General features: G+C 39.5%; 1 protein-coding gene across 1 annotated transcript in view; it reads left to right on the top strand.

Annotated features, from left to right (window-relative positions):
- COL3A1 (collagen type III alpha 1 chain) overlaps positions 1-12,188 on the top strand; it is a 124,095-nt gene that overhangs the window by 74,819 nt on the left and 37,088 nt on the right. The window contains exons 20-31 of the mRNA XM_069225930.1: positions 2-109; positions 660-713; positions 843-941; positions 2,251-2,304; positions 3,415-3,513; positions 3,812-3,865; positions 3,971-4,024; positions 7,912-7,965; positions 8,048-8,101; positions 8,943-8,987; positions 9,770-9,868; positions 10,055-10,162. Of these exons, the coding sequence (XP_069082031.1) occupies positions 2-109; positions 660-713; positions 843-941; positions 2,251-2,304; positions 3,415-3,513; positions 3,812-3,865; positions 3,971-4,024; positions 7,912-7,965; positions 8,048-8,101; positions 8,943-8,987; positions 9,770-9,868; positions 10,055-10,162 (882 nt within the window). The remainder of the gene's footprint in view (position 1; positions 110-659; positions 714-842; positions 942-2,250; positions 2,305-3,414; positions 3,514-3,811; positions 3,866-3,970; positions 4,025-7,911; positions 7,966-8,047; positions 8,102-8,942; positions 8,988-9,769; positions 9,869-10,054; positions 10,163-12,188) is intronic.

Genomic DNA, 12,188 nt, shown 5'->3' with positions numbered 1-12,188 from the left:
GGGTGAAGCTGGTCCACCTGGTGCCCAGGGCCCTGCTGGTGAAGAAGGCAAAAGAGGAGCGAACGGTGAACCAGGCACAAATGGGGTTCCTGGGACTCCAGGAGAGAGGGTGAGCAATAGTGTACTATCTAGCAAGAATGCATTTCAGAATTTCTAAATTGTGAACAGCGGGGTTTGCTTTAATATTTGCAGAGCAAAAGGCAAGTAAGAGAAATGGCCTATCTTCTGAATGGACTTGTTCACTTATTTTGAGCCAACAGGTCTTGGAGATGTAACTATACCTGAAAGGCATAAGCAAGCGTTTACATATAAACACATGTGATGCAATTCAACAATGGAAATGGGGGAGAAAAAGGAAATGCGCAAAGGAGAAATATAAATATGGACGCTTTGAAATGCAGCCTATTAAATAGAGCTGGAAGAGTTGAGTTTTCAAAAGCCTCCTTAGGGTTAGTAAATCCTGCTGCATCGTCTGATAAAGAGGGAGGGCTTAGGCATTACTGAAACTAGGTTAACACAGCCATACATTTCTACCACCTTCAAGTTTGATCATCATGGTGAAACTTAAGAAGTTCATTTAGATCTCTACAATGTTGTATTGACAGCTATTTCCTATGCTACTTCAAGGCACAAATATGCTTTTTTCTTGTGTTTATTAGGGTACCCCTGGTTTCCGTGGACCTCCTGGAAGTAATGGCATTCCAGGTGAAAAGGTAATAAATTGTTTACAGATCCTTCATCCTTGAAAGTATGTGTGTGCATGTTTAATAACTTAACTGTAGTTGCAACGTATAGTATATGTATTGATGGTGTGCCCTTCAACTGTTCTGTCTTACACCTAGGGACCTGGTGGGGAACGTGGTGCCCCTGGCTCTCCGGGACCAAGAGGTCAAGCTGGTGATCCTGGACGAGATGGTGGTCCTGGGCTTCCAGGAATGCGAGTAAGGGAACTGCTTGTTTTTAACACTGTTAAGAGTCTATTAAAATGTCCGCCAGGAAGACATAAATAATTATGAAATGGCATGTGAATATTTCTGGATTTCAAAACTGGTTATCAGATTTTCATAATACTGCAATATATATAAAAATGAAATTCTAGTAGACTATGATGAGTTCACCTAGCCAGTATTCACCCCAATTCCAATGGCACTTCAATCAAGACATTGATTTTTCAATTGATTTTGACTGTGGTTTTGAAATATTAATTGGCACAACCATATGCATAAATGACAAGAATCAATAGTGTATAAAATTATATTAAAATGTTCTAATATGGTCAAAGCACAATATCTCTGAACGCAGTCAAAAAACAGTTAGGGCCTGATTCAGAACTCAACGAAGGGGTTACTCCATCACAATGGTAACGGATATCCTGTCTGCCAAAATCTAAATCCCATTATATTCTATAGAATTTAGATATCCTTCACCATTGTAATGGATCAATCTGTCCCAAAGACAGGAAAATTGATATTTCGTTGGGGTGAAGTAGAAAGAACTAGCATACCCTAGTTAAGAGATAATGGTACTCCTGGATACTATTGCTTCGTTTTCTCAGCTATGTAAAAGGTCAGTAAGTGGGGTATACTTCAGCAGTGGTGATAAGAAATCGATTCCTGCACCAAGAGTCTGAGTTGAATCAAGAATGGCCTACTGATTTTTGTTGTTAGATACTGGGATGCTACATTGCTCTAGAAGGCAGTTCTATTTTGTATACTCTGATTCTTAGAAAACACCAGGCCTTCTATGCTTTGGCAAAGGACAAGCCATTCATCATACCGTAATACTGGCCTTGTTCATTGTCCGAGCTGTGTCACCCACGAGTGGCAGAGAAGATAAAGCTTGGTGATAACCTGGTCCCAGGGAGTACACACTTTATTTGTTGAGCATTTTCTAAATGAGGATAATTGGGGATTTCCTAATAATATCAAACAATTTTAATAGTAACAGGTCTTATCAAGTAAGCTAGTGGAAACATAATAGTTACATGCATCACTCTTGAAGCGTGTTTTAGAAATGCCCACCTAAATGTAACCCCTAGAAGGTTGTATCCTAACTATGTCTACCGTTTGTGTTATAAACATGAATTTCTCCTTTTATCACTGATAACTGTGTGGTCTCGGAATGAAGTGTGATGCTGCGCAGTCGTTTAAGATAGGACTATGTCCGCGCTGAGTGTATAACACAAATAACTGTACTATTCTGCTGTGTATTTAAGTGTCATTAAAATCTGTGTTTCTCTTTCGAACGTAGGGCTTGGTAGGAAGTCCAGGTGGTCCTGGCTCTGACGGCAAACCTGGCCCACAGGTATGACTATTACTGTTGTTATTGCTATTTATAATTCATATATCGTACACTATGTCATTGTTATGACATCCTAGGTAGAAAAGATCATTCATTTGAAATGTGCTTTATAGGTGCCCTGAAAAAATTGATTATTATGTTTTTTTTTATCTTTAGGGTTGCGCGAATTTTGCATGATTTGCCTTAGCATAATTACGTGATTTTTTAGAAAAATTGCACAAACTTACATACAATTATGCAACGTGTAAATCCATATTTCAGTGCTATATTTTAGTTTGCGCTCAAAACAGGGAAAAAATAAGTAACAACTGCTCGAGTCCTGTTTGTCTGCATTGTTCCTGTGCTACAGCGCTTACATTTTGTCTTGAACTGCATTGCAATTTCATGTCATAGTATAAAGGCGTAATTATGGTAATTTTACGTAACAGCTGTAACATGAAATTCCTGGAATACGTGCTTTACCGCAGTGTAATTTAAATTTTACCGAGGCCTAGTCAATGTCCTAACAAGTGATTCCATAAAATAACCTCCTAAAAACTGATAAAGAAAGGCATGTAATTTATCAGTGACATTTGTTTGCCAAGTACGTGCCATCACCAATTGGTTCTTCTCAATCATTATTAAATAATATCTTGCAATATGTACCACCATAGCTGGAAACATATGTAGCAGTAATGTGTTAGCACACATCAGTGATCATTCCTTAAAATGTGAGTACCATCATATCTAAGGGCGCCTGAATCCGATTGTTAAAAAATCTCAATTTGCCTCTTTGCCTGGCTCTTTCTTAATCTACTTTTATGGAAAGTGGGCACGCACAGGTGATCAACACTGGCATAATATGTTCCATAAGTGAAAAATACTTCTGTGTTTTGATAGGTACAATTGTCTGTCTATTTTGTTATACAAGATTTTCAGGGAATCGGTCGCCAAGAGAACTATCCCTATGAAACAGTGTGACATTAGGACAAAGCCCCAAAGAGAAAACTGATATTTCTCAAAATGTTTTATTTTTTTTCTTATTTTTGCAACTCTAGAAAGGAGTTTTTCAGAAAAGATTATTATCACCGTGTATGTCTCACTCATTCTTATTTTCACCTGTTTTGTGTTCAGGGACCTCACGGTGAATCTGGTCGTCCCGGATCCCCTGGCTCACCTGGCCCAAGAGGATCTCCAGGTGTTATGGGTTTTCCTGGTCCAAAGGGTAATGAGGTTGGTGTAATTCTTTGACTTTATGTTGATTAGTCTACAGGTGGCAAATTTGATGCTGACAGATTGAACTTGATTATAGGTTTATTTCTTTGTTATGGAAGCTTTTTCATGAAAGACTCTCCCCAAAGTGCCACTAGTCTTCTTAGTAAATTGTCAGTTGTTTTTCCATGATCACCTGTTGTTTTCGCTGAAAGTACAGCCTGCCGCATGCAGCTTCATTTAGAATGTGGCTAATCATGAATATTTCGGAAAAAGTTTTTTTTTCTTTCTTCTAAATCTAAATTCTATCTTTTTACAGGGTGCCCCAGGCAAGAATGGCGAAAAAGGCGGTCCTGGATCACCTGGCATACAGGCATGTATCACAATCCGTTCCAATTAAACCGTTTCCCTTCCTTTAAATGTATTTAAGCGTTCCTCCGAAGTCACACCCACCTTACTGTACTGACTTATGTTATAGGGACTTCCTGGGAAGAGCGGTGACCCTGGTGCACAAGGTCCTCCTGGAACTGCTGTGAGTATACAAATCAACTGAAATGTCCAGAACTGATTTACTTTTAAAATATTGTGCACCCAGATGTTAGATGAACATTAGACAAAATCAGGTTTGTTTTTTAAATAGTACATATACACAGAGGCAACAGTACGCATGCACGCATTGTGCATAGATGGCATACACATAAACACAAGCAAACAAACATGCCTATGGTCAAGCGCATACACCACCAGGTACACGTTCACCCATGCACACTGATCCAACAGATCTGCATGTCCCCTTACCCATATAGACAACAAACAGAGCCTCACATTCACTCACCTCACAATCAACACTAATTCTGCCACATAGTCACCAAGAAACACATACAGACACAAATAGTCACAGACAATGCATGTAAACATGCGCACATGAATAGGATGGACAAACGAAGAAGCAAAGTGATGGATGGACTGAGAGAGTGATAGAGAATAAAATAATGCATAATTGACGCTTAACAGGCTCAATCCATAGGCCCCCTGTAAAAAAAACAAATTCAGGGCGAATAAATGAGACGCGTGTAAAACACCAACCTCTTCCCGGAGAAATGAGCTGTGCTGAGTGATGGTACACTTTACTCTTTATACCCCTCCAGCCCTGCCCTTATAGGACGTTTCTCTTTGAGCTAATAATACAGGTAACTCTATATGCGATGTCAGGCTTCCCTCTTTGGTAGAAGCCTATATATGCAGGAATTTCATACTTATATTTCTCCAGCACTAAAATGGTTGCCAGATCACTCCATGCAACGCTACGTTTTCAGTGCTGGGATTCCTTCCAGAAATCACAGTCATCATTTGCATTAGGTTAAATCATTCGATTACAGTGAATAAAGGCTTCTCCTTGAGTAAAGTGATTTGTTAAAGGTAAGCCGTGACTGCAGCTGTTGTCTTCGCCTTGAATGGAGTTTTTCTGGCAAAATCAGTTACATTTCTCCGTGCATTCATTGGTTTATTATATTTCATTTTCTAACTTAGAATCCTGCTATTAACCAATGATGTTGAAATGCGCGGAAAAAAGAAATGCACACCACAGTCTGCTTTATGGCTTTCCTATGTGACCCAAAAAGAAACTTCAAGTTTTCAAGTCCATTCATTAGCTTAAGGATTGATAAAACTTTGAAAAATGTTAGAGTAGATGAATACCTCACTGTCAAAAGAATGGTAAGTCTGATTTACCCACCAAGACCACCTTACAAATGATTTCCACGTCAAAGGTGTGGAAATCATCAATAAAAATGAATGGCTTGCAAACACTTTCATGAGCGCAAATGTAAGATGGCTGGCTTAAAGCCCCAGCTTGAAAAACATCCTAATAAGAATACCCTAAGTATGAATTCATTTATCGATTATGCTGTCAAGAAACTTAACGAGCTCATGTTATATGAGATGTTAAGTTGTTGTCTGAACACATTTGATAATGGGGCAAGATTCGAATGTTTCGTTATATTCCTGCGGTGATTGGACTCTGTCTCCATACCCACAAGACGCATGGGGCTAACTAAATAAAAAAGCAGTGAGTAGGCGTGAGGGGCGGGCTGAAACTGTGAGGGCCGCATATATATTTTCTACTTGACTCTCCTCCGGTATGGCCCTACTTATGGATGAGGGGGAAGAAAGCAGAAAGCTGCAAGAGTGAGCTGAAGGGGCAGGGAGTGTCTTTAAATGAATTGAAGAGGCCGGATTTGGATTCAGGATTACTCTGTCTCAGTATTCTGTGATCACACATTTAATTGCAGCAGTCGCATGTTTGAGAGGAGGGCTTTTTGCCCCGCACATTTGTATTTACAAACTAACAAGTGATCTAGGCTCTGCCTTCCTTTCTACCAGCAGAGGACTACTCACGATAATTACAAAATCCAGCCTGCCTGGCATGGATCTCTATCCCACCAGTGTTCCTGGTAGATGCCCTAAAGTCACAGATAAATTTTGAGTGAGAGCCATACTTGTTGCACACATTAGGCATTCATTTTTTCTTTTACTGAAAAAAAATCCCAAATTGAATGTTTGTTTCAGCAACACACAATATCAATGACTCTAACACAGAATTTCATTCAATGCCCAACAAGTTCATTGTTTATTTTCTCTGATTGCATCTGGCAGTTCTTGGCAGGGAATCCACAGATGGTGGCTCTTCTTAAATAGTGCAGAGGATACAGCTCTGTGACATGGTGACCCAGTGCCAGTTGGGCTGACATTTCAAGAGATATCAAAAGTTTCCAAGGCAGGAACCAGAAGGGGTACTGCATAGTTATCCACCTCTAAATGGGGTAGAGTGCCACAGAATTGGCAGACAGTGAATCCACCACATTTAGGCAGCTAACCCACATTCCCCAACCTCTAAATGTGGCCCTTTGTCACCCAGGTAGTACAGTCATAAGCACCATCCACACTAAAGCAAATGGCTCCCCCAAAAGTGAATATTTGAAGAATTTCATTTGTAGGCCTTGATTGTAAACAGTATTAATTGACTGTTAGAGACCCATCGTTCCCAATGCTTTTTATATAACTACAGCGTGTTTTGGGTTGTTGCTCATGATTAGTTGGGTTAATGAAATAACTCCTTTCCATTACCCTGACTCTATGTTTTTCCCCTTATGCTTCTGCTTATCCTCCCCCCCCCCCAAAGGGATAGGGATAGGGATAGTTCAGTCAGACAGTGTCTTGATTGGAAGATTATTCTTCTGCTGCTGATGTATGAGTTTGCATTGTGGTGCATATGAGAAAGTATTTTATCTTCCTCCCTCTATCCCTCTGTCTCTCAGCTCTCCATTACTGCTCACACATTCACAATGGCTTTTTTCGAATATGATTTCATAAAATATAGCAAATGCAATCGAAGATGTCCACTGTGCATGCAAGAGACCCATTGCCTTTGCCAATTTAACATGGGTCAACAACTACACCTACATATCGCTCTTCACTTCACCAGCTAAGCGTAAGCATTCCCTTTTTACTTCAGCATTTATAAGTCTACAATTCTACATAGCACCTCAAATTTCCTTTTTCTTTCATCTCCTGCATAGTGAAAGACTTTAAATGAATGCCCTAAATGGCACATGTCTGAATGCTATGGACAATTTAATATTTCCACAGAGGGGAAATATTGTATGTATACATTCAGGTCAGCCCAGTTTGCAAATAATGCCAGAGGTTTAATAGACTATACCAGTGTATGTAACTCTTCAGGTCATCCCATTTTGCGAAGAATTCGGAAGTTTATAATTTTGACATTTTGGTGCAACTTAATGCAAATGTAACTTTGACAGCAATTGTTAACTTACAAAAGTTTTATTGAAAGGAAGGTGAGGGTTTGGCTTAATCTCAGACTAAACGCAAGGAAGGCAAATTTGTCCTCCCTGAGTGGCACTCCAGTGGCCTGCTCAACAACAGCTTAGGGTGTCCTTGTTTGTAATGTTGCGCAGAATGTGACTGTTCAGAAAAGTAGGACAAGCGGAACAAATGTATTTTTAAAGTGGTGAAAATTATCAGTCTCGCGAAAGAAGTTACCGGCACACTTATTAAGTCCTCCATGTAGACACATGCTAAACTTTCACTGGATTGCACTATATATTTAGGATTGTTTTATTTCTTTTCATACAAATATTCTTGAAAGAAAAATGTCACATCAAGGTACAAAATATGAGCCAACCCTGAATGAAACAGCACAAATACGTTTAGTGTATAATTAAATTAAATATTTTGCTAAGCTTATGAATATATGTTCTTGATAATACAAAATTGTATTTAGAATACAAGTAACATCACAGTTTGACAAAATGTATTATATTCTTTACGTTTCTTTCAAATAAAGCAAATGCTGTATATGTTGTTAATAAACCATGTCCTGGCTGCCCCCTCCTTTAGGGTCCTCCTGGCGAGAGAGGTGAGCCTGGAGCTACTGGTCCCCCTGGCTTTCAGGTAATAGACACATTTGGTAATCACTATCTTTTTGCTGCACAATATAGACGTTTGGTTATATAATGGTACATTATACTTGCAGGGCTTGCCTGGAACCAATGGACCAGCAGGAGAAAATGGCAAACCTGGTGAAGCTGTAAGTTTATTATTGTTTTCAAGAGAAAAACACTTTCACAATTTGTAAAATGTTATTCACCTGTAACTCACTGACTCATTTCCTCTCATGCATATTTAAGAATTAAGAGCTGAAGGGTCCAAGGAAAGTCAGAATATACTGGGCCAGTATTTAAACAACTGAGATCTTTCACTTCTGGTGCCCTGGGACCCTTAAGGTGGACCCCCAAAGTGGGAACTAAGTACCTATAAAAGAACTAGGCTCTCAAGGTACTGAGGAAGAGCAAACTAAGCCTTAGGGTTCCATACCAACCTCGCTGGGCATTAACCCAGGATTTGCTTGTCGACTCAAAATGAGCCTGATTAGGTTGTTTCAAATTCCAGAAATGACTAGCTATACACGTAAAAGAAGCTACATTGGCAGAATGCAGAATAATGTGAGTTAGTATGATTACTGTCATAGAGCTGGGCACTCTAATCCTCAGATACACAAAAGGCTATCTGTTTTCACTATTAGAGCTTTAATTTCCCACCCTTGGGCAACATCCATAATCATGGTGAATTTCAGGCAGGGAAGCTACAAATTTGATTGTAATTCTTACGGTGTACCTATCAGAACATACAGAGCATACATCTACACCTACTAGTAGCTTAATGTTCTATTGAAGCTTCAGAAAAAGAAAAAGAAAAATAATGAGTTTCTACTGTTTTATGGTCTACTTTTGTAATGTAACACTTGCAATTTGATGAGTCTGGGATGATTATTGAAATTGAATACTTATTGAAATTGTATTTAAATGTAAATGTGATTAAAACTGGCTGCATGATTTAATACTGGTCAATGTTTTTCTATTTTACAACAGGGCCCAAGAGGTGAAAATGGTAGTCCCGGCCTCCCCGGTAGTAAAGTAAGTGTACAAATAATACTCCACATCCTTTCACTATCAAATACACCACCACTAATAATCATCTTATTTAAATGAATTACATCATCTTGTGACAATCTAATCATGTATCACTTTAGTTATAAGGAGCACTTGAATATTAAGCGCTCAATTTTTGGTAACAATATACTTACACAAGGCCAAGTTTAGAAGCTGTGTATTGAATTTCTACCCATGGTGGCATTAGGGGGGCACCAAGGGGGTCCAGGAAAAGTGCCACTGCACTAGGCGCAGTGCCACTTTTCATAAATCTGCTCCTTAATCCATTAGATGACCAAGAGGCCCATTTTTACCACCTGGATTTTAGATATTAGTGGGCATATTTACTAAGACTTCACACTTACACAAAGTCTTGCAAGATGGTGTAAAGCAGTGCAAGGTATTGCAAGGGTATTTACTTTCCAGTGTAGGATGAATTTTGTGCTGGAAAGATACCCTTTTCTCAGCGTAAAAAGTGCTTTACACCACTATGTGCCAAGGTGGGATTACATAAGTTAAAATGCAGCCAAAAGTCTCATGTTTTAAAAATACCCAGTGCAATATTTATGCGGTATACCCTCAGCATAGATTTACAAAGCAAGATTTAATGAATTCGTAAGGACCTGAAGGCATGTATTCACCAGTAATTGTCCAGAAGGATGATAGTACGATCAATCTTAGATACCAATACATAATTTAACAGTCCTTGATTAAGACTAAGACAAAACAGTACATGATTTGCTTAAGTGGTATAACTGCCATTTTAGGGTGAAAATGGAATCCCAGGTGAGCGTGGAGCACAAGGTCCCCCTGGCAATACAGGAGCAAGAGGTGGTGCTGGTCCCCCCGGTCCAGAAGGAGGCAAGGTAAATATGGAGCTGTTTGTGTTTTTTCCTACTTAGTTATTACGGTTACCAGGTACTACTTGAAAGCAACGATGCTTACGCTTAGTAAAACAGCAGCAAAATACTTCTGTTTATATACCATGAGCTTTATCTGATAAAATGTAGGTTTTTATTTTTGGACATCTTATTTTGCCATATTGCTTTTAGGGTCCTGCAGGTCCTCCAGGTCCTGGGGGGGCAATGGGTCCACCTGGTCTACAAGGAATGCCAGGAGAAAGAGGAGGCTTTGGAAATCCTGGTCCCAAAGGTGAAAAGGTAACCACTCTTTTTTGCTCAGATATATTTTTATACTACGTTTGGGGCCACAGGGTGAACACAGGCTACTGGGCCACAACTGTGATTGTTGATATTATTTGCCACTAATGTCCTGTGTTCCGTTCTATTATGACTCTGCAAAGTAAGTCAAGTACAACCTTTCTTCACTTGACTCAGGTTGGCTACTGACGAGCAGTAAATGCCTCCTGAGTGAGGTAGAGCAGAGCAAGATCTTAAAAACCAACAGTGAGACAGGAGGGATAATAATATATGGTCCTGTACAGTGCTTAACATTTTGTTAAAAAAAGTACTATACATTTACAGAAAAACAAAATACTACACACTCTAAAGGTAGCTCAGGTGTAGGATTGCAATCTCCCTAAGAGGTTTAGCACAATACTGTTACACTCTAAGGCACCTGCTTCCCCTCTCATCTCTTTCTACAAGGAATTACCCTACATCTAGGTAACCTACGGAAAGATTCAGTTATGCTGTGGACTACGCACTGGTGCAGATCAATATTAATTACCCCAAAATGTTAGCTAGTAGGTCAGGTGTTTTAGACCCAATAAATACATATTGACAATGAATAATGTTCTAGCAGCACACGTCCCCTTTCTTATACTAGGCCAAGTTTCCCAGTCTGTTCTAATGCTTCCCCATATTATTTACTCAAACTGCATGATGATTCAGAGGTGCAGGTCAGTACTAGTGCAGTCACTGACTTTGCAATCCATTGGCTTCAGCCTCAGTAACACAGGGTTGCAAATGGCAGCCTTGTACCTCCCTTGACCACTGAGGTAGAACATCATGCTCGGCTGGCTCGTCAGCAGTTGTGATCTCTGGGACAATACTGGTAAGCATTTATCTTCAGCAAATGCAACCTCAGAGGAACGATGGAGGTAGATAATTATATTCAGTAGTTGCAGCTTGGAGGGCCAATGTAATCAGGTGGTCAACTTTGGCAATTGCGGCATCCAAATCTACATAGTGTCTCCTCTGGTAGCAGTATCAGGCCCTTAAGGTCGTTGGCGGCAATGCTGTTAACAAGTTAATGAACAGCTTCTTTATGGAGTTCACAGCAGGCCCTACAATGGGAGAATGGAAGACCCCTGCACCATTATGGTCAGGACTATCTTTGCACCCTGACAGTAGTCAGTTAGTTCTAGGGAGCCAGGATACCACTTCCTGCTCCTAAAATATTTGTAAAATGATTCACTTTCTTTTTTAAATGCATCCCATTTTTCTTTTAAGAAAACAGACTCCATGAAGAAATAATCAATCACAAATATGGTGGTCTACTAACTCCAGAAGGCCACCATGCCTGTGGTGGTAATCAATCATAGTGGGTCTCAATTTGTGACCTACCTTATACATATTTTTAAGGTAGGTTGAATATTGACCCACTACAAATCTGTATTTTGTCAAACACCCTATTTATATATAGGTTGGTTCACAAAATACCAATACTTTCAGTAGAAGGTGGTGTGCAAACTACATTCACTTCTACCAAATCCCTTTTAGTGGATTACTAATAAGAAATCCCAAATTGAAAATAGTTATGTGATGTAATTTATGATTTCTTATTTGCAATCATTGTACATTGTACATCAGACCCATGGATCTCAGGCCAAGCTTTTATGTTTTGTGATTTGGCACCCACGTATTTCACTTGATCACTGGTGAAAGCAGTACTGCTAGGACATTTCAGGAAGGCTGCTTGTGCTGACCATGATGATGGGCACATGAGCTGAATTGGCTAATTTCACTGCCTCTGTCAGCAGAAAGAATGATTTCACGGTTCATGCTCTGCAAGCACCAACTGCCATGGTAGTAGCATATATTGTCTACGAGGAAGCCCAATGTGCTTTAGAAACACAAACAAATATATTTCATTGTCAATATAGGTGATGAATAATAATTCTGAATTTCACAGTAAATATTCTTGGCATGGGTGTAGGCATGGATAAACTAAAATTTCCTCTCCATAAAGATGAAGAAGGTCTTTCTCTGCGTCACTGAAACT

The sequence above is a fragment of the Pleurodeles waltl genome, chromosome 3_1 (genome assembly GCF_031143425.1).
Source record: "Pleurodeles waltl isolate 20211129_DDA chromosome 3_1, aPleWal1.hap1.20221129, whole genome shotgun sequence".
Lineage (NCBI taxonomy): Eukaryota > Metazoa > Chordata > Amphibia > Caudata > Salamandridae > Pleurodeles > Pleurodeles waltl.
The sequence above is the reverse complement of the archived record's forward strand: the minus strand, read 5'-3'. Positions and strand labels throughout refer to the sequence as shown.